Source organism: Saccopteryx bilineata, chromosome 10 (genome assembly GCF_036850765.1).
Source record: "Saccopteryx bilineata isolate mSacBil1 chromosome 10, mSacBil1_pri_phased_curated, whole genome shotgun sequence".
Lineage (NCBI taxonomy): Eukaryota > Metazoa > Chordata > Mammalia > Chiroptera > Emballonuridae > Saccopteryx > Saccopteryx bilineata.
The window spans coordinates 49,865,484-49,888,561 of NC_089499.1; the positions used below are offsets into that span (position 1 = coordinate 49,865,484).

Sequence of the window (23,078 nt, forward strand, 5' to 3'; positions counted from 1 at the left end):
TGTTCCCCTTACTTCCCTTTGCAACATGACCTCCTTAGAACTCTCTGGGTCACCTGTGAGCTCACACAGGACAACTCATGCTCCCCCCCCCCCCATCCACACTAGTTGCTTAAAGATGTGCCTCTTACCTTTCCTGTGGACTTGGTCCCCTTCCAGATACAGAAGTAGCAGATGGTCCAGGCTGCCAGGAGACACAAGGCCAGCTCCCAGCGGAGATTTCCAATGTTCTCAATCCCATCCGAGATGGCCAGGACCCGGTGCCTGCAGAAGAAAGGGTTCTGAGTCAAAGGGGCAGTAGATGGTCTGCCCCAACCAAACCCTGAGCAAAGCTAGTGTTGCAGAGAGGCAAGGACAGCCCACCCATTCCTTTATCCACCACCCTCAATTCACCCACCATCTTTTGAGCAAAACTAAGGGCTGGATGTGGGGACCTCAGAGAGGAATAAGACCCAGCCCCTGCCTTCATGGAGTCACTCCATGGAGGCATGGGGGGAAAGAGGGCCCGGTTAGCAGACAGTTTATGGTACAACATGGTAAGGATATGAGGGTAGAAGCACAGGGCCTTTGGTTAGACCAAGATGCTTCCAGCATACCTCAGGGTCCTGGGAGACCACAGTCCTGTCCATAACCATAGCCCATAAACACTCAGGTTCCTCTCTCAGAAGATCACAACACCCTGGCCTGCTGAACTCAAGGGTTGCCACTTTAGACAAAAGATTTCAGAGCCAGGTGATGTGGTCCTGTTTCCCTACTGTTGCCACCATGACAGAAGCATGTGTCAAGATGGAGCCTCTAGAAGCCTGAGTTCCTGAGTGACCACATGGACCCTCCTGCCACCCTGTGTCAGAGTGTGGTGCGAGTGAGAAATGAACTCTGCTGCTTTAAGCTACTGAGGTCTTTGGGGGCATTTGTTACTGTAGCATAAACCAACCTATCCTGACTGCTAGAGGGGGCCAGGGAAAGCTTCCTGGAAGAAGTAAGATTTAAGGCCACTGTGAAAGATGATGCAGGTGAGCCAGGAGAGGGAGGTGTAAAGATTGTTTTAGGTTGAGGGGATAGGATGAGCAAAGGCCAGAAAATGGGCATGGGATACCTGGGGAATGTTAGAGCATTCATTCCATGAAGGAAAGAGCAGAAAAGGTAAATAGAGGCATCATCAGGAGCCTAGAGTAGCATGCCAAGGGGTAGGGTGTCACACAGAGCCCAGGCCACAGAAAAGAGAGGCCCCTGGATGCACTGAGCCAATGCTTCCAGCTACGGCCGTCGTTCAGAACCCATCAATTCTTCAGAGTTGACACAGGTCTGGCTCCCAGAGCCCATGCCTGGGGTTTGTGTTTCTTTAAAGTCAAACTCGCCACGCTCCATATTGTGCAGAACCAGGGCACCAACACAAACCCCTTCCAAGCTTGCTCCACGAACCCCATTCCGGCTGCCAAACCACCCCTACCAGACCACGCCAGTTGCCTCAGCACTCTGGGAACGTCCTTTGAGAAAGCAGCTCCCATCCCACTAAGCATGAAAGCCTCCCTCAGTGTCTGTCTCCCTGGGAATCCGGTAGGGGCCTGATTCTGCATTAATTACTCAATGACACCAATTAGTACTGGTCTGCAGGCTCCTTCCAGCCTCAACTGCCACAGGAGAAATCAGGCAGGCCCCCAAACAAAATCAGGCTGTGTGAGACCATGGATTTACTCAACAGGAAACAAGCTGTCAGACCTGTAGCCAGAAGTGGGAACATCCACATTAATATGCATTTATTGAGCAACTATTTGTGCCAGCTATTATGTTAACACTAGGTCCTGAGGATAAAAAGGTACACATGGTATAGCTCTTGCCCTTGGCCTGGGCTCTGTGTGACACCCTACCCCTTTTGTTAGACACAAAAGAAGTCCAAGTTATTTGAGAAGGAATGGAGATAGCTACATAGTTATAACAATTACTTTATTTCCTTCTTATGTCTTGGTAGTCTCTGGCTTTAATTAATTTAAAAACTATAGGATTTCCTAAATGAAACCCTAAAGAGTATCTATTATTATAAAGGAGCAATGGGCCCCAGAGCACGATTATTGTGGGGTGCTTGCCAAAAGACAAAATTCCTGTACTCCATCCCAGATCCACTGAAGTCCGAATCTTTGTGGAACAGCCCCTGGGAAACTGCATTTTGACATGTTTCCCCAAGGATTACTCAAGCATGGTAAGGCTTGATCCCCACAGAAGTAGAGTTTCCTTGCAAGGAAGGAATGACCTACCAGCTTTACCTGATTAGTGTTCAACCTTTATTTATTTCTTTTGGTGCGGGGAGGGAGGAGTAGACTTGGACTTGGGAGTCAGGGATCCTTTGAGAAGCTACTTTCTCCCCCGATAAATACCCTGATGCTCCCCCCAACATTCTGTAGGAAATGCAGGGGGCTCACTGACTCCCTTATCTCCAGATTAAGAGCCTTATAGACAACATATACTCACTCATCTTACAAACTACCCCCCAGAGCACCCTGAAATCATCAGCTGGTGAATGAGAAGCGACAACTCAGAGCAGGTAAGAAAGTGTGCCACTACAGATGGAGAGTCCTGGCTGTGCTCTGTCCCACTCCACTCCAGCCTCTGACTTTTTCACCAAAAAACACTAACGCAGGTCCTCAGCTAGTAGGAATACACACACACACACACACACACACACACACACACACACATGCCTTCTTGTTGATGTCATTGTTTTCTGAACTGGGAAACAGCAAGCTGAAAATGACAGAGATAGAGGGAGAAAGAAGGGGGCAGACCAGACAGGAGTAGGCTGGCTAATGGTCCCCTCTATTCCACATTTTGGATACTGCAAACTTTTGAGTCATTACAGCCTGCTTTGGCACCCTCTTGCTTAATTGAACAATCTACCATAATTCCTAGAATGGGAAGCAGATTACTAAAAGCCACACAAAAGAAACTGCTCTTTTGTTTCACCAGACACTATTTGAAAACATCCTCAAACTATTTTCTTTAGGTTTTACCCACGCTGACTCTAACTAGCCATGGACCTTGGGTTTCTAAAGAAAGGGGGCTCAGGGGCCAGGTTCTCAGCCTGCAGAGCTGTGGGGTTGTTTTGAAACCTACAAGGGCAGCCTTTGAGAGCATGGGGGCTGGGCATTTAGCTCTGGGGACTTGGAGAAGGCACAGCTCTTCCTGGGAAAGAGCTTTCTTAATGACCTACCCCCATGAAGTGCTGGGACAGAAGAAAGGTCTGAATAAGGAAGAGATTGCTGCCAACACCCTGGCAACAAAAGGATCCAGGACCAGACCTCCCAATACCGTGCAGGGAGCGGGAAATGTTGAAGACTAGATGGGGGCCTTTGGAGGGATTCATTTACTCGAGAAATATTGTTTACCTACTCTAAGCCAGGCACAAAAGTAGAGTCTTCATGAAGCATCTTTTTCAGGCCATAAGAGTGTAATATTTCTGGAGATTCCCATCCAGAGGCTGAATCTCAGAGCTCAGAGGAATAACACCTGTGTTTCTACAGCCCCTGGCACATACGAAGAAGGGCTGTGTTCAATTACCAGCTCTGCTCCTTCCCAGCTGTGAGATGTTGTGTAGGAGGCATCACTTCTCTGAGTCTCAGCTTCCTCATCTGTAAAATGGGAGTGATGATATCTCCCTTCTACAGATTTTCAAGCATGAACTCATCTAAGCCTCTCAATCCTTGAGGTAGGTACAATTATTATCATCATTTCAAAGATTGAGAAACACACAGGTTATAATAATTTGCCCAAAGTCATACCACTAACAACAGACAGAGTTGTAAATTGAACCCAGGGATCCTGACTCTAGAGCTCACACTTTCAGCCACAATATTAACTTAGATTCTCCTATAAATACTAAAATCACCACCTTCCTCTCTTATTTTTAAGTTAGAGCTATAGTAAATGCATGCCCAAAGCTATCTTGCATGTCTTTGTGTGTTAGGTAAAAGTAGTATGCAGCAATGGTTTTTAACTGCCGGTCCACCAGAAATTTCATGCTGCTCCATGAAGAGTTAACCACCCTGATGTAGTAAGAAGATTATAGACCCAATGGTTATAAACTCTATAATCTTTATACAACATCAGGGTGGTTAACTCTTTTGCATACTGGTACAAAATTTCTTGCAGACCAGGTCTGCAGACCAGCAGTTGAAAACCACTGGTATACTGTATGTGTCCTTTATGCATTTATTAATTTATATAAGTAATACTTATTAAAGTGTCATCAGTGTGCTAGCTACTGTGCTATGCCCAGGGGTCCCTAAAGAGCTTGTGTTCTAATGAGGAAGGCAGATGAGTAAACAGAGCATGGCATGAAGAGGGTTATGATAGAGAAAAGCAGGGGACCCTTCCTCAATGGGGATCTGGCTTACATCAGAACGTAGAGGTGGAGGTGGCTCCTGCCTATAGGGTAGTTAGCAAAAGAGAGAATTAGCAAAGAGAAAGGGGATATTTGAGGACAGAAAGGCCACCAAGGGCAAAATCCAGGAGGCTGGAATGAGGCTCAGTGAGGCCAGAGCAGGACATGATGTGTTAGGTAGTGCAGCAGAAGCCAGTGAGTGAGGGGGTGAGGACATGGCTGGAATGGTGAGCCAGAGCTAGACTGTGAGCCTTACGAGGAGCGGGAGCTTCATCCTGAAGCTGATGGAAGCGTGGAAGAGTCAAGCAGGGGTGAGACCCCATCAGATGTATGTTTCAGAAAACTCTCTGGCCGCGGGGAGAATGGACAGGAAGGGTGGGATGGAGCAGGGTATCTACTGCAGAGAACTTTGCCTGAATTTGGGCAACAAACACGGAGGGTCTGGATTAAGGTAGGGGAATCGTCCTGGAGGGGAACTAGCAGGTTTGAGAGCAGCAGAGGTTTCAGGTGGCAGGAAGCAGGGAAGAGGGAGGTCTAGGCTGGCACCCAGGTTTGTACCTACGTGGATGGCAGGTCATTAGCTGAGCAGGAGTAACTGTCCAGCGGGGTAGAAGAAAAGGTGAAAAATCAATCTTTTAGATAAGATGATTCTGAGATGTCTGTGGGACCCCAGGGAATTGCAATGCCCCAAAGCAAGTGGGTCTCTAAATGCAAAGTTCAGAAAAGATATGAAAGGATGGATCAGGGTGTCCTGGGAGAGCAAGAAGCTGCCTGGGGAGCGCTGGAAAAGGGGAAGGAGAGGGTCTACAGCAGAGCCCCTGGAACCCCAAATTTATAGAACAGAGAGGAAGGGCGGACTCCTTGCAGGACATGGAAAAGGGTGAATAGAAAGGCAGGGAGCAGCCAGAGAAGGTGGCATCCCCTAACACAGGGGAAGGGGGAGCATCCCAGAAGCGGAAGCAGCCCATCTGCCAAGGGCTGCAGAGAGGCCTGGTGAGAGGAAGAGTGGCTGTGAGATGTGGGATCAGGAGGGGTTGGCGGCAGGGCAAGGAGAGCTGGTTGTCTGGCAGGGGGCAGAGGCAGACTTCAGACGGTATGGTGAGAGGGAGATGGGAGGCAAGAGCCTGGTGAGACAGCTCTTTTGGGAAGTTGGGCTCTGACAGGTCAGAGATGATGGTACCGAAAGGGACCACAGGGGACAAGAGCTGTTTTACTTACATTTGTTTTCAGGTTGGTGAGACAGGGATTGTTAGTGGGAAAGAGCCCGAAGGGAGGGGAAACTTTCCATTAAAGGAGGGAATCAGGGATAAGAGAGAAGAGAAGGGGGTAGAAGTCCCAGAGACGGAGGCAGGGAAAGAGTCCACAGGTGGAGACATCATTTCTACAGGAACTGGAAGGAAAGAGTTGGGGAAACCAAGAGGTGAGTTTTAAAGCAAACTCTGTTCATATTAACAGACTCTCAGAGGAAGGAACAAGGAGCTGTCTGTAGAGGGGACTGTGGCAGGTGCCACCTGAGAGCCCTCACATCTCATGGCATTCATTCTCATGGTGAAGGCAGTTTAATACTCATTTTACAAGTGGGGAAACTGAGGCCCAGAGAGGTGAAGCAATTTGCCCAGATTAGGGCCTGAAACTAGGTTCTTCTGATCCTCACACACCTACTGCCTCTCCAGAAACTGACGCCAGAGACAGGAGGCTTGCTGCTCAAAGCCTCTCCTATTCCTGGGATGTCAACCTCACTTCCCTCTGTCTCTCCTACACACAGAGGGCTGAGTCTGGAAGGAAGGAAGGAAGGGAGCGCTCTCACACCTGGAGCTTCCCTCCCAGACACTCCAGCTTGCAGAACCAGGGGTGGTCTGACCAGAGGAGGCAGAGAGGGAGAAGCCCCTCAACCTCCTTCCCCCCAGTCAGCCACCACAGAGCCTGGGAGAGGCCGTGTGGGAACAGCTGCCGGTGAAGCCTGGGGAAGCCTCATATTAATGTCCAGCACGGATCCGGCAAACACATCACCTTTCTTTAACCTGCCACAGAGGAAAGTGCTGCCAGGGACGCAGAGACCGCTCTAAAAGCTGGCGCTGAGGAGCTGAGCTATAAATAGCCTTGCTCAGTCTTCCTTTCTGGTCTCCCAAAGCAACAAACAAAAAAACCAGCCCATCACCAAAACAAATGTGCCTTTCCTACCCCTTCCAGAATCCCTCTGCCTTCGGGGTTCTGCTCACTTCGTTGGGAAGAAAGAACTGCATGTCTCCAACTTTCTCTGTATACAGAACCTGCTCCTGCAAAGCCCACAGCTGAAGCCCTAAACCTAGCAGGGGACTCAGGGCAAGGACCCTCCTAGACAAGAAATTGAGGCCTCTGCACCCTGCATTCATTCAGCAGATAGTTACAGGGTGCTAACGCCATGCTACAATGATGAGTAAAGCAGGCATATTCCACCCTCAGGGGGTTTACCACCTGAGAGTATGAAGAGAATAACATGGACAGCAACAGCTTACATTTCCTTCATGCTTGCCCCTGATGTGAGTGCAACTATTATTCCATTTTACAGATGGGAAAACTGTGGCTTAGGGAAGTAATATACCCAGAAAGGCAGAGGCAGAACCTGAAGCCACATCTGTTGAATTTCAGAGGCAGAGCTTGGGCCCACTATCCCATTTTGGGGAAGATGAAAACAAATACGTCATTCAGGGGGTACAATTAGGAACCTAAGCTGGCCTAAAGGGGTCTAGAGCTATGGCTTCAATTTCTTCTATCACTGCATAAATCCTCTTCCTAGGCCACTAAGAAGTCCCCACCAGTCCCCAAACACATCCTGCACTTCTCCACCTTCCAGAATTCACTCCACTGTTCCCTCTGCCAGGTATGTCCTTCACAGTTCTCCCAAGCTTTTAAAATTCTATCTGTCCTTCAAGGACCAGCTCAAATAATACAAAGCCTCACAAAAGTTTCCTGGCTACACCCATATCCTTACCCTTAGGGATTAGCCTCTCCCCCAATCCAAAGGTTAAGTGAAGTATTCACTGTGCACCAGGCACTAACTAGGTCAGGGGTCAGCAACTTTTTTCTGTAAAGGGCCAGAGAGTAAATATTTTAGGTTTTGCAAGGCCTATGGTCTCTGTCCCAACTGTCCAAATTTATCCTTGCATTGTGAAAGTCTCCATAGATAATTTGTAAATGAATGAATGTGGTGGTCTTCCAATAAATTTTGATTTAACAAAACAGGCAGCAGATGGAATTTGGCTGTGTGTCTCCTGATCCCTGCCCTAGTCTAATGCTTCCCCAAAACACTAATCCTTCAAGACACCCCAAGCTCCCAGGTCACACTGAGACCTCATTTGAGAAAATGCTGTACACTGTAGTCCTCCTTAGAGTCTCAACACCCAAGAGAATATTAAACTCTCTAAGAATTCCCAAAATAAAGATACCTCTAGAGTTTTGTGTAACCCAATGTTTCCCAAATGTACTTAGAAGTATTTCCCATTAAACCACAATGAGCTATTACTTCATACCCACTAGGACGGCTATAATAAAAAAGATAGACACTAACAAGTGTCCTCAAAGATGTGGAAAAATGGAGCTCTCATATACTGTTGGTAGGAATGAAAAATAATTTAGCTATATTGGAAAAATAGTTTGGCAGCTTCTTAAAAGGATAAACATAAAATTCAGCAATTTTATCCCTAGGCTATTCATAATAGCTCCAAACTAAGCAGCCCAATTGTCCATCACCTGAAGGATAGACAGAGAAAATATAGCATACTGATACAATGGAATATTTTTAGCCACAAGAAGGAATGAATTAGTGATATATGCTATAACATGAGTGAACCTTGAAAACATTAAGTGGAAGAAGACAGTGACAAAGAACCACACATTAACGATTCCATTTACATGCAATGTCTGGGGTAGACCAATCTACTGAGAAGTGAAGTAGATGAGTGGTTATCTAGAGGTCGGAAGGAGATTAATTGTAAACACACGGGAGGGATCTAACTAAGGTGATGGCAATGTCCTAAACATGTATTTGGTGATGGCTTCACACCTGGCAAATTTACTCAAAATCCTTGACTTGTATACCTAAAAGGGTTGCAGTTGATGATTATACCTCAAAATGATTAGAAAGTTGTTAAGAAGGAAGTGTCCTCCACCAACTGTCTGCTTTTCCAAAGCAATACTTCCTAACATTATGCAGAACACACACTTTGGAAAATAGCACAGACATTTTTGTGTATGTTATCTTGTTTTACTCCCATTGTTCTGAGGAAACTGAGGCTCCAGGTAATATGTACCTTGCCTTGGATCACAAATTGGTAAGTTGCAGAGCCTGGCCTGGCACCCTGGTCTCCTGATCCCGGTGCAATGCCTATTTCGGCCCTCCATGGCTGGAGGGTGAGGTCTGGGAAAGAGGAGGTACTTGAGAATAAGAGAGTATGTCTAGAAGTGGGGAATGTTAAAGCTTCAGAACACGGGGGAGGGCCTGTAAACTTGTGCCTAGCAGGGAGGTGCAAACAGGTCAGGAGGCAAAGTGCAGATAGGGCAGGCTGAGAAACAGAGGCTGCCAAAGCCCAAGGGACTCCACCCCAGGTTTGGAATGCAGTCCATTCTCATGTGCAGAGCATGGATCTCACACAGAGAAAAGGGCCTACTGTCCCATGACTGGGGTCCAGGACCCTCAGATGCCTGACCCTTTCTCCCCATCAGTACAGCCCGAAAGTGCTGCCCCCGCCTTCCCAGCCTCACGGGCTCTCATGGTGCAGCAGCTCTGTATTCCATCCCGCTGGAAACTCCCCTTGGCTCCTGGCAAAGAGCCACTGTCTGCCACAGAGGGGCAGTGAGCAGTAAGGGCACACGTGCCATCAGGAAAAGCCTGAGGAGAGGAAACCCGGAGTGGGGAGTGGGGCACTGCTGCCAGCTCCCATGTATGCCACCAGGAGTCCTCTGTTCTTTGAGTATCTCCTTATCCACCTCAGCTGTGGTGTGGGGAGGGTGGATGGGCTGAGAATGAATGAGATGCAGGAGCTAGAGAAGTTAACATTGACTAGTTACTTCTCCCCTACCACTGTCACTTCATACTGATGGCACCTGGAAGGATGGGAGAGATATACCCATTTCACCCATGAGGATACAGAGACTCAGAATCACATGCAGTGTCCCTGCCAGTAAGTGGGACAGTCAAACCCCCAGGTCTGGTGCTTCTTCCCATCCTGGATGTCTTCCAGGGAGAGCATGGAACAGAAGTCGTGTGTGTGTGTGTGTGTGTGTGTGTGTGTGTGTGTGTGAGAGAGAGAGAGGGGGGGGAGAGAGATTGTGTAAATCTGGGGAGTTTTATATACTTTCTCATGGTTTTATTAAAAATAATCTAGAATTGAGATAACACACTAAAATTTGGTAACAGCCCTGTTGTTATTCTGTGCCCGAGCCTGAATTAAAGTTGTTCATTAACACTTTGTGTTGCCAGCTGCAGGGACATAAGCTGTACACTTCAATTTACATCTGTCATCCCAGCAGATCAGCATCTGCAAGTCTCATACCCAACACCTGGCTCAGCTGGAAACAACTGCATTCTTTTAAAAACAAAGTTCAAGTCATATCCTAAAGGAACTCCTTGCAATCCAGAGAAAACGCAACCTGACGGGTGTTTATTTTGTTTTTGCTGGGCACTGGAGCCTGTCTTCAGTCATTCCTCATTAGATTTTCCTTCCTACCCTCCCTCTATATTGTATTTCCCCATCTGTTGAAAAAATCTTCCTTCCAGAGCCTAGATCCATCGGGCTGCGGTGAGGAGGGACATGCCAGTCTGATTCTGCCCAAGATAAAACAGATAGCTAATGGCATTTCAGAGACAGGCAGGAGGAGTATGGAAGGGCAGAGGGAGGCAGGTGGGGATCAGAGAGGTCTGCTCTCAGCCCAGGTCTGGCTCCACGAGCCAAGAGAGGCACACTGAACAAGTCTCTTAACCTCTCTCTCCCTGCCTCAGAATTCTGTTGCTTCCACTGACTAGCCTTGGGTTTGTTACTTAAATCTCAATGTGACTCACTTTCTTTGTCTGTAAAATGGGACTAGAAGGAGTAGCAGCAATTGGGCTTAGTAGGTGCTGAAGTACTATGATCTATTATCCAATCTTTTTTTTTTATCCTTACCCCCATTCCCACAGCACCTTTCCCCCTTCCCTTCAGCTTTATCCCATCCTATCATCCCCTTTCCCTCTGTTATCTTTTCCTCTGGTCCCTTTGATCTCTCCTCTGTCTCTATTCCATTCCTCAGTTCACATTGTTCATTGGATTCCTCAAATGAGTGAGGTCATATGATATTTTTCTTTTTTCTACCTGGCTTATATCACTTAACATAATAGTTTCCATGTCCATCCATGTTGTCACAAAAGGTAAGATTTCCTTCTTTTTCATGGCCCCATAGTATTCCATTGTATATATGTACCACTGCTTTTCAATCCACTCGTCCACTGACAAGACACTTGGGCTGTTTCCAGATCTTCGCTATTGTGAACAATGCTGCCATAAACACGGGGGGGGGGGGTACATTTCTCCTTTTGAAACAGTGCTATGGTGTTATTGGGGTATATTCCTAAAAATGGGATAGTTGGGTCAAAAGGCAATTCCATTTTTAATTTTTTGAGGAATCTCCATACTGTTTTCCACAGTGGCTGCACCAGTCTGCATTCCCACCAGCAGTGCAGGAGGGTTCCCTTTTCTCCACATCCTTGCCAGCACTTATTCTATGTTGTTTTGTTGATGAGCGCCATTCTGACTGGTGTGTGGTGATATCTCATTGTGGTTTTAATTTGCATTTTTCTAATGATTAGTGATGTTGAGCATTTTTTCATATGCCTATTGGCCATCTGTATGTACTCTTTGGAGAAGTGTCTATTCATTTCTTTTGCCCATTTTTTGATTGGATTGTTTATCTCCTGGTGTTGAGTTTTATAGGTTCTTTATAAATTTTGGTTATTAACCCCTTATCAGACGTATTGTCGAATATGTTCTCCCATTGTGTGGTATGTCTTTTTATTCTGTTCTTATTGTCTTTAGCTGGTCAAAAGCTTTTTAGTTGATATAGTCCCATTTGTTTATCTTGTCTTTTATTTCACTTGCCCATGGAGATAAATCAGCAAATATATTGCTGCAAGAGATGTCGGAGAGCTTACTGCCTATGTTTTCTTCTAAGATGCTTATGGTTTCACGGTTTACATTTAAATCTTTTATCCATTTTGAGTTTATTTTTGTGAATGGTGTAAGTTGGTGGTCTAGTTTCATTTTTTTGCAAGTAGTCATCAAATTTTCCCAATACCATTTGTTGAAGAGGCTGTCTTTACTCCATTGTATGCTCTTACCTCCTTTGTCAAATATCAGTTGTCCATAAAGGTGTGGGTTTATTTCTGGGTTCTCTGTTCTGTTCCATTGATCTATATGCCTGTTCTTATGCCAGTACCAAGCTGTTTTGAGTACAATGGCCTTGTAGTATAACTTGATATCAGGAAGTGTGATACCTCCCACTTTATTCTTCCTTTTTAAGATTGCTGAGGCTATTCGTGTTCTTTCTTGGTTCAATATAAATTTTTGGAATATGTGTTCTATATCTTTGAAGTATGTCATTGGTATTTTAATTGGTATTGCATTGAATTTATAAATTGCTTTGGGTAATATAGACATTTTAATGATGTTTATTCTTCCTAACCATGAGCACAGTATATGCTTTCATTTGTTTTATCTTCCTTGATTTCTTTGATCAATATTTTATAATTTTCCAAGTACAAGTTTTTAATCTCCTTGGTTAAATTTACTCCTAGGTACTTTATTTTTTTGGTTGCAATAGTGAAGGGGATTGTTTCCTTAATTTCTCTTTCTGACAGTTCATTGTTGGTGTATAAAAATGCCTCTAGTTTCTGAGTATTATCCATTCTTGATCACTAAAGATATTCGTATGTAAAACCACACCCTCTCCCCAGACAAATAGCGGATGTTTTACACACACACAAATGGGAAGCAGCGATTTACTGAACCAAAGAGTTTTGCCTGAGGTTCCTTTTATGTCCTAATGGGTAGAGTAATGAAAAGAAAGTCACACTTTGTTATTAAGCACCCACTGTGTACTCTGGCCCTGAGCACAGTCCTTTAAGTACATTACTTCATTTAATCCACCCGCCCAGGAGATAAATGATGCGACATCACTGTAGGGAAATAAGAAGAATGGTATTACATGTGCAGGAAAATACTAGCAGAAAGAGACTATCAATTACTAATAGAATGATCTTTTAGGGAGTGGGGCTGGGGGGACCATTTTGCAATAGACTGAATGTGTCCTCCTAAAATTCGTGTTGAAATCCTAACCCTCAAATGATGGTATTAAAAGATGGGACTTTGGGGAGGTGTTTAGGTCGTGAGGGTGGAACCCTCTCATGAATGGGATTAGTGCCTTTATAAAAGGGACCCCAGAGAGCTTCCTGGCCCCTTCTGTCACATAATGAAACAGTGAGAAGACAGCCTTCTGTGAACCAGAAAATAAGTCCTCACCATACACTGAAACTGTCAACACCTTGATTTTGAACTTCCCAGCCTCCAGACCCTGAGAAATAAATGTTTGTTGTTTAAGCCCCCAGTCCATGGTATTTTGTAATAGCAGCCTGAACAGACTAAGACACATATTTATAAGATAAATAATAACCCCTCCTTATACATGGATGATACATTCCAAGACCCTTAGTAAATGGCTGCTTGAAATCATGAATTTCAAAACTCCACATATACTATTTTTTTCTATACATACATGCCTATGATAAAGATTAATTTATAAATCAGGCATGGTAAGAGATTAATAACAATAACTAATAATAAAATAGGAGAACTATAACAATACATTGTAATAAAAGTTATGTAAATGCTCTCAAAATATCTTATTGTATTGTACTCATTCTCATTGTGATGATGTGAAATTATGCAATGCCTACATGATAAAGATGAGGTGAATGGCGTCAACACTGTGACATAGCGTGAGGCTCCTATGAGGGTTATGTGAACACAAGCATAGCAATACTGAGACAATTGATCTGACAACCAAGACAGCTACTAAGAGACTAGCAGGTAGGGAGTGTTACAGTGTGGATACACTGGACAAACAGATGATTCACGTCCCGGGCAGGACAGAGCAAGATGGCACAAGATTGTGTTATGCTACTCAGAATAGCGTGCAATTTAACACTTAAGAATTGTTTATTTCTGGGATTTCCCATCTCATATTTTCAGACCATGGTTGAGTGTAGGCAACTGTATATAACTAGTGTAGTCATGCCTGTAGAACAGTTTCAGAAGTGGAATTTGGGGGACAAAGCATATGTGCAGCCCTAGTACTGAGGGTTATTGCCAAGTTCTGCGGCTATCTAAAAGTTGTGAGAGTTTAGGCACATTTGGACAAAGCCTCCAATCCTCCCTTATTAGGAAAAGCCTATGGAGGAAGTGTGCAGGTGGAAGGTATCTTAGCGTGAGTGGGTAATTGTGGAGGCATTACGAGATCAGAGGGGCAATACTTTTCTCACCTCAGTGCATAGCCTGGCCAGGCAGAATTCCCACCATCCTCCCAAGACTGATTCCACCCATCATCCCTGACAGGTGAGGGCACCACCCAACCTTCCCTCTCTCCTGGCAGAGATATCAGCTTCAGGCACTTGGACCAAGCCAGTGCCCCTCTGCCCCGACCCTGCCCCTCCAGCAGCCTAGGGATGTCTTACTTCCAGACCTAGTCAGATTACACCACAGACGCTGTAGCCTTTGAAGGCATCCCACAGGATCATTTTTAGCCCTTTAGAAAAGTACTGAGGTCCTTCTCAACTGGTTCCAGCCTCGCTGGCTGCTGGCTCTTCCCCAAATATCCTCCCACTTCAGGGTCACTGCCCTTCCTGCTCCCTGACATCCTCACAGCTAGCTCCCTCACTTCTCTCAGGTCCCTGCTCAACTGCCAACTCCTCAGAATGTCCCTCCCTAGCACTGCAACACTTTCTATGCCCTGCTTGCTTTTTCTTCAGGAGACTGATCCCAACTTAACTTAATGCTTTCTGCTTATTTGGTTTGCCCGTGCTGTCAACTCCAGTCGGGAGAGTCTTTGTTTCATTCATGTTGTATCCCAGAATCAACAACCATACTTGACATACAGTAGGTACTCAATAAAGATATGTGACCAGAAACTTTGGCTCCTGCCTACCTCCTCAGCAAAGTCCTCCTCATCCCTCAGGTTCCAGATGCAGGAGCATTGCAGATAAAGTCTGCAAGCCTCAACAAACAACTTCAGGTCTTCTGGGTTCTAGCCTATGTTATTTTCTCTACCTGTAATGCCATTTAGTCACTCCACCATCAATCCCATGAACTTCTATTCATTCTTCAAAACCCAGCTAAACAATGCCAACTTCTTGAAGCCTTCATCAAAGCCCAGACATCTGGGTATCCCCATCTTGGCTCCATACATCCTACAGATAGCATTGCCTTATATTTCAAAAACTCTCTTTATTATTTATTTATTTATTTATTTATTTTACTTTTCAGCTTTCCCCACCAGGCTGTGTATTTCTTCAGGGATAGAAAGCATCCCCTCATCTTTCTAGCTACTAATAAGGTGCCCAGAACATAGTAGGTGCTGAGAAAATGCTAAAAGAACATTCAAGGGAAGAAAATACACAAAGAGTTAGTTTTCCATACTACTGTGAAGGGCAAACAGACTTGGCAGTTTTCTCTAAGAATGTTGAAAAGTACCCATGCAGATTTTCAAATATCTCACTAAAGTCTTCCTTGTAAAATGAGCTATCATATATTGAACATGTACCCTGTATATGGGCCATATGCATATCCAAAGCATATGGGCCTCATCTGATGCTCTGGGCAACCCTGAGAGGTAGGTCCAATGACCATCGCAGTTTCAGAGGACCTGGCAGAGGCTCAGGAAGGCTATCCAAGCTGCCCAGGGTTGCACACTGGGCAAGTGGAGGAAGCACCGCTTAAACTGGGCTCCAGACTTGCTGGCTGAAGTCTATACTGTTGCTGTGATGGGGTGCTATACTGGGAGGGGGGCCATCCAAACTTGCAGAAGTAGATGATGCCATGAAGTATTGGGTTTTGATTTAGGAGACAGGGCTGCAGAGCACTTCTGATCCTGCAGTTGGCACAAAGGCCAACTCTGCATAAGGCTATGAATCAGTCCTGGCAGAGGCAAGAGCTGAGTGGGGCACCAAGCCTCAGTACCAGGAACTAATTTGGGCACCCCACTTATAACCCATCATAGTTCTTAGTGTATGTTTTCTCCCTTCATCCTCACAGCAATTCAGAGAGGCTGGCAAGGTAGGGAACAGGGCTAATCCCCATCCCACAAATGGTAGAGTCAATCATGAACATTCTCTTTCTGAATTCAAAACTTCCCAAAGGGCCTAAGCTACGCTGGGCTTGGTACTGGTGAAGACTTGTTTAATTCTGTTCTCAGCCCTGCAGCGGGTGCTATCATTTCCAATTTATAGACAAGAAAACCAAATTCCAAGGGGTTAAGAAAGAGTCATTTATTTACTCTTTAATTTGTCTCTCTCAACTAATATTTATTGAGCACCTAGAATGTGCTTGCAAGATAACAGAGAAAAAAACAGAATAGTCCTTGCTGGCATGGGGCTTATACACTAATGGAGGGCGAGAAGAAAACAGTCAGGTCAATGGAAACATGAGGATTTCAGCTAAGAACTGTGTAGACAATAAAACAGAGTGATGTGGATTGAGGGGGACAGGGAGTTGAATCAGCTGAATGTCAGAAGGACTTCACAAATGATATTTGAATTAAGACTCAATGATAAGAAGGAGTCAGACACACAGGGATCTGGTGAGGAATATTCTAAACAAACGGAATCACAAAAGGCTGAGACTGAGCCTGGGACAAGCCCAGTATGGACAAAGGATGGAAAGTAGGCCAGTGAAGAGGAGGAAAATGGCGTGAGAGATGAGGAGTCTGAGAGAAAGGCAGGGACAGGCCTGGGCCCACAGAGAGACTCAATGTTTTCCTCCTGCTCCACTGCCTCCCCAGTTTGTGTCCAAAGGAAAATCATCAGTTCAAGTGGCCACATAATTTAGAAATAAACAAATTTTTAAAAACCCCTCCAGTGTACACAAACCAGAAAGATAAGACCTCATCCTCTGAACTGAATACCCCTTAGAGCTTAATTCGGGCGAAGCACACATGTGCTCAACAAAATTTGTTGTGTGGACAGCATGCAAAAGAGATTTCTTTTTTGTTGTTTGTTTGTTTGTTTTATTCAGTGAGAGGAGGGGAGGCATAGAGAAAGACTCCTGCATGAGTCCCAATCAGGGTCCAACCGGCAAGCCCACTAGGGGGTAATGCTCTGCCCATCTGAGGTGTTGCTCCATTGCTCAGCAACGGAGATCTTCTTAGTGCCTGAGGCTGAGGTCATGGAGCCACCCTTAGCAGCCAGGGCCAACTCTCTCCAATCAAGCCATGGTGCAGGAGGGGAAGAGAAAGAGAGAGAGAGAGAGAGAGAGAGAGAGAGAGAGAGAGAAACAAGAGAGGGAAGGGTGAGGAAGCAGATAAGTGCTTCTCCTGTGTGCCCTGACTAGGAATTGAACGTGGGACATCCACACACCAGGCCAACATTCTACCACTGAGCCAACCAGCCAAGGCCAAAGTAATTTCAACTATATACATCATGAGCATGAACTTGCTTACAAAACCTAGACCAAAGGGACTCGAGGGCCTGAGAAAGGGAAGTGAAAACAGGCCAAAGACTATCTGATGCTACAATGCTGGTTACACACACAATAGAATTCTAACCCACTAGAGGACACAAGTTCAAGTTTTAGAACTGAAAAGATCTTCAGATAAATGTACAGATACCAGACACATAATGAATTACTAAGGAAACCAGGATGGCCTAATTTTGAAATCTGATATGAGGACATAAGCCATTCCTGCCCATAGGTACCCAGTCTGAGCCAGAATCCAGGACTGACTCTGGGCCTGAGCTGTTCTCATTGGCTAAGATGGTAATTTTAATTATACCCTGAAAAGGGAAATGAAGCTTCAAGTTGGAGAGGGGGCAGATGCCCAAGGTCAAGGTGAAGCCTTGGATGGCTATGGGCAGGGAAGCAACCCCTTGTAAAGGTTTTTATGGTTATCTGTGCAGGCTTGTCTTGCCCCTGTGTCTAGAGAGCTAGAATGGCATCTTACACTTCTGCCTCCTCCAAAAATGCAATATCCTTCCTATGTGCCCCAGGAGCTCAGACATTTGCCAAATGAATGAGCATACAGCCAGCCAACGCAGTCTACTCTGACCAAGTAATGTGACCCTGAATGAGGTTCCAGAGTTAGAGGCATGTGAAAAAGGACAAAAGGAGCCCACTGATGACATGAACAGAGGTGGGATATCCATAAGCCAGCCACAGAGGGAAACAGCAAAGAGAACTGGAGAAGAAACGTTTTTGAGGAAACTTAATCCAATACTTGAAGTGCTGTCAAGGAATAAACCTGTCCTATCCAAAGTTCTGGAAGTCAACTGTTGGCTGAACTTAAGGAAGAACTTTCTCCTAGCATAGTATTTGTCAGACTGTGTTTAGTGTAATGCCAGCATTCAGGGACTGAGGGTGAGGGTGGGGGAGGGGAAAGAGTCCAAATGATTTCATTAAAAAATACATTTGGGAATTTGAGTTAATCAAAGATTACAAATGTTCTTACTGAAGGGCATAGCTTTCAAGCCCTTCTCAAATTTATGTGGCCTCAAATGGTTTTTTGTAGGATGCTCTGCACAGTTCCCTGAGTCTCTACCTTCCAAGTTCTTCTCTGGGGAAAAGATGAAGTGGAGCTGTCTGATGAAAGCATCTTTTGAAGGGGCAAGTATTACACCAGTATTTGAGTACTCTTACAGTGCAGAATTCAATGCTGCAAAAATGGTATAAATGCAGTATGAATAGAAAACTAGAGCCATGGGTTCCTCCTCCCAAGGATTTTCATCTTGAATGACCAAGTCACAGGCAAAAAGGCCCAGTGACACCTGAAGACACAGACTAGCTGTCCGATCCTGATCTCAGGGTCCAAATGGGTGGGTGATATGGATACTGTAAAGGGATTCTGGAAGTAATCAGTACAGTTGCTGGGGAGCTGAGTGACAAGGTGAGTTCTTGCCAGGGCCCACTTTGACTCTTCTTATCTAGCGTTTTCTAGAAAATATTGCCTGCCTTCCTCTCATGCATCTATCCATTCTGCAATCATTCACTGGGGGTCTCTATAGAGCAGCAACAGTGAGTAAAACCAGAGAAGGTGCTGCTTCATGACTGCCTCTGGGGAATTTAGAAAACAAACAAACACACTGTATAAAAAATGGCTTAATTGTGGTTTTCCATATGTTACAAGGGAAATGAATGGTGCAAAACAACAGGTAAGTTACACAGACATTTGGTCGAGTGTGGGGTTTTAGGATGGGTTCTCTAAGGGAGCACAGAGACCATGTTTTACAATCCTCAGATGCACAGGTCCGAAAGAAGTCTTGGTGACAGACCTCTGAGAAATCATAGCCTGACGGGGTTGAAAAAGGCCACACAGGCCCACACACCAAAGCAGCCTCCTCTTTAACACAATATTCTATGGATCCTCTATTTGAGACTATGATCCATTAGATGTGGTGAGGGCTGGAGAATTTGCATTTCTAGCTAGGTGACTCTAATATGGCTACTCTGCAGACTGCATTTAAATAGCACCACTCCATCAGGTATTTTAAAAAGCACCACTCCATCAAGCATTTTAAAAGACCTAAATAAATGTAGAGCTATACCATGTTCATGACCAGAGAGGCTCAAACAGAAAGATGTCCATTTTCCTCAAATTAACCTATAAGTTCAATATACTCTCAACCAAAATTCCCAGAGTTGGTTCATTCTTTATTGTTGCTTTTTTTTTTAACTTGACAAGCTGATTCTGAAATTCACTTGGAAGACTAAAACAATTTTGAAAAAAAACGAAGTGAGGGACTTTTCTTACCAGCTCAAGGCTTACACGAAAACTATAAGTGTAGTATCAACACACGATTAGCAAAAGAGACCAATGGGACAGAACAGAGAAACCCCAAAACAGACCCCAATATGTAAATGATGGTACTACAAATCAATACTGAAAGAATGAACAATTCAGTAAATACTGCTGGAGAAACTGGTTATGTTTAAAAAATTAGTTTCCTACCTTGTTATATGCAAAAACAAAATTCCAGGTAGGTTATATTCATAAGTGTGAAAAAAGAAAACTTCATAAAATTCTTAGAAGAAAATTTTTACAACTTTGGGGTAAGAAAATATATCCTAAGACGCCAGCTGTGTAAACCAAAAAGATCGACAAATTTGACTTCAATAAAACTGAAACTCCTATATGCCATAAATAAGCAAGAAAAAAAAAGCCACACATTATATAACCTATTTGCAGCATAGATACTAATATCTAGAATACATCAAGATTTCCTACTTATGAGAAAAGACAAACTATCCAAAGAGAAAAGAATATGAGCAGTAAGCTCACAGAAAAGGAAACCCAAATTGGAAATAAAAAACATGAACAGATGCTTGACCTCCCAAGTAAATAGAGGAATGCATATTTAATATAGTGGGATACCATTTCATACCCACTACATTGGCAAAACTTAAGAACTCTGACCAGACCAAGTGCTGTATAGTGTGCAAAGCAGTAGAATTTCTCACACATTCGTTTGGAGAAAAAATTATAGAGTAGTCCTTTTGGAAAGCAATTTGACACTATCCGATAAAACTGGCAATGCATGCACCCTACTGCCCAGCAATTCCACTCTTAAGTATATGGCCTAGAAACCTTCATTCATGCACACAGAGAAGCACAGGCATGCATCCACTCAGCGTGCTTAATAACAGTGGGAAACTGGAGATAGTCTAAATGCCCATTCAGAGGAGCTCGCTAAATACAATGTAGTCTTTTTATACACTGAAACTACATAGCAGGAAAAAAATGAATGAACCAAAGCTCCATGTATCAGTAGAGATACATCTCAAAATCAGTATTGAACAAAAACACAATGTTGTAAAAAAGGTAAGTAATGGATATCATTAATATAAAATTTTTAAACATGCAAGAAAGACCTAAGTACTATTTGGATTTTGTATATACATACAGCACTAACATGAGAATGATAAACATAAATTCAGCATGAGAGAGGAAAGGAAAGAAATGGTACTTGGGAAAAAAATAAAAATCATTCATAAAACCCACTGCCCTTTTACATTATTATTAATCAGCATTTCAGTGTTAATGACACTCCCCTAGGGTTGTTCAGTGAACAACCAGTACAACCATACGTGGCAGCCCTGTAACTCCCACGTCAAACCCCTTTTGCACACTGATGAAAAACACCCATCTCCTGGGAAATGCCCACCCATACAATTACTGTTTGTAATGTCCATGGATTCAGACATCTCCCCAACAACAATCAGTAGCGGCCTTACACTGGTCAAACACTTCTGGGAATGAGTGCTCACAACCTTCAAAAGTACTTACAGAAAATGCTGTGAGACTAAGCTCCTGCTTAAGCACATTTGAAACCTGCCTCTTCATAACCTCTATCCATTCAAGTTCATCCACTTCAGCTACTGAAAGAAAGCTCACCTGTTCCCCTGGAGATTTTGCTTTCCAGGCTAAATATACTCTTAACTTGGCTTATTGAAAACATCTTCTTTTCTTAAAAATGAATTTTTAAACTGTCCATCTTTTTACCAAGAATTTTTTGCCCTAATAAGCAGCTAGGTATGTTGACATGTCATCAAAGAATAAGAAGGCATTTCTCTCAGCTGTCCCTTTGGGAAACCTCTAAAGAGCTCCATTCTGGCTTCCAATGCTGTCAAATGCCGATGGAAGCCAGGAAGTGCGAACTGAGTTAGGGTCAGACTTTTCCCATGGGTCATGGAAATATTAACTGAGCAGAACCAGGATGGAGCCCCCACAAGCCAAGGGAGACAAGTCATATTCCACTTACTCCCAAAACTCCATAACAGGGGAGGTGGCGTTCTGCAGGGACACATGGCTGTGGTTGCTCATGTTCAGCTTCTGGAACTCCACACACTTCTCTACAGTGGAAACAAGACAAGAAACATAAGATTAACCTCCACAAGGGCTGGATCTTGGAAAATATTCAGAGCCAATGGAGCAACCAGGGAGTTTTACCTTGCTGTCCCAAGTAAACATGCCTCAAAGAACATTAGGAGTAAAATCAATAAACCACAAACAGTTTGAGAGGTTTGGTCTGATTCAAAAGTTTTGGGGGCAGGGAGCCTTTTCTCTCTCATTCTTACTCAATGTGACCTGTCACACTCTTTCTTCCTGCCTGTTCCCAAATCTCCTCTCCTTTTTTCTACTTCCCCATCAAAGGTCTGTTCATGCATTTACTTGTCCTGCTCAGTGGCCCTGGCAGTAATGTGGGGATGAATATGTGATGATTGGATGAATTGACATGAGACTACATGTCCAAAGAATCCCTGGTTTCTTCATAATTCCTTCCCTCCTTCAATCAACCTAAGGAAGAATTTACTGAATGCCTCTTCTCATTTCAGGAAACTTCATGACCAGGGGAGATTTGAAGCTCAAGTAAAAACATCCAAGCCTTTAAGGCCCAGATCAACCAGTATACCTGTCCCCTAGGAAGCCTCCCCGATCTCCCTTACCTGAATTCTAAGAAAGTTAGAATTTAAAGAGCCTCCAAGGAACCACTGTTTCCAATTCTTTATTTTGAAGAAGGAAAATCTAAGGTTCAGAAGTTTTCAAGGGACTCCCCAAACCATACCCTCTCCCTCCTCTACAAGCCACTTGCCAGTTAGGGGCAGAATCAGGAATCAACGCCAGCCAGGGCCCCATCTCCTTTTCCATGGTCATCGTCAAGTTCTGTCTACCATCATGAGACCCATGCCTCTTTACAGCACCCCTCTGTTTACAGAGCCACCTTGGCCACCACACAGTAAGCTACCAAGGTCAGGGCCTCCTGCACCCACCCACTTCAGGGTTCCTATCCTCCACACAGTGGCCAGGATATGAAGCCAGTGTTTCGCTTTACTCTGGCACTTTTCATGTGTATACATCCCTCCAAACTGTATCTGCAATCTCTGCAGGCAGGAAGCACCTCATATATGTGTTGTTTCACATATCTCCAGTGTTCACATGCCTTTAGAAAAAAGGTAGTGCAAACCAAAGGAAGAAAAGTTTTGCAGTCCACTGGGGAAATTTCTGCACATTGTCTGCCTGCTTCCCTCTCCACTCAGCAAGTGCTAACCATATTCTGAATGGAGGTGGTGTGTGGGGTCCACAGAAGTCCTGAGAAGAGTCTGGAAACCTGATATTATAGGCAAAAGGTGTGGATGTGCCCTTGTACCTTTTTCTGGGGAAAGGAGCCCTTGGCTTCCATAAGATTCTCTAAAATTGTTTCTCAAAGTTTTTCTCCTAGAGTAAAAAAAATTTCTCAGACATCCAAGTTTGACATGGCATTTTTATTAAGATAATCATTAATCGTATATAAATAAACAATGAGTTATAAAGTCTTTGTAATTATGGCATTAATAAAACTATAAAATCAGAATTAAATACTAATTAAATACCAACTAAATTTAAATTGCTAGCATAAAGTGGGAAGATAATGCCATTATGTGATATTAAATGGATTTCA

The 23,078-nt window shown here is 44.2% G+C and overlaps 1 protein-coding gene across 1 annotated transcript in view; it reads right to left on the reverse strand.

The window, feature by feature from the left end:
• The window catches only part of SLC6A11 (solute carrier family 6 member 11), a 119,158-nt gene that overhangs the window by 90,610 nt on the left and 5,470 nt on the right, over positions 1–23,078 (reverse strand). Inside the window, exons 4-5 of the mRNA XM_066244666.1 lie at positions 21,402–21,492; positions 129–261 (exon numbers count right to left, since the gene is read on the reverse strand). Coding sequence (XP_066100763.1) covers positions 129–261; positions 21,402–21,492 — 224 coding nt within the window. The remainder of the gene's footprint in view (positions 1–128; positions 262–21,401; positions 21,493–23,078) is intronic.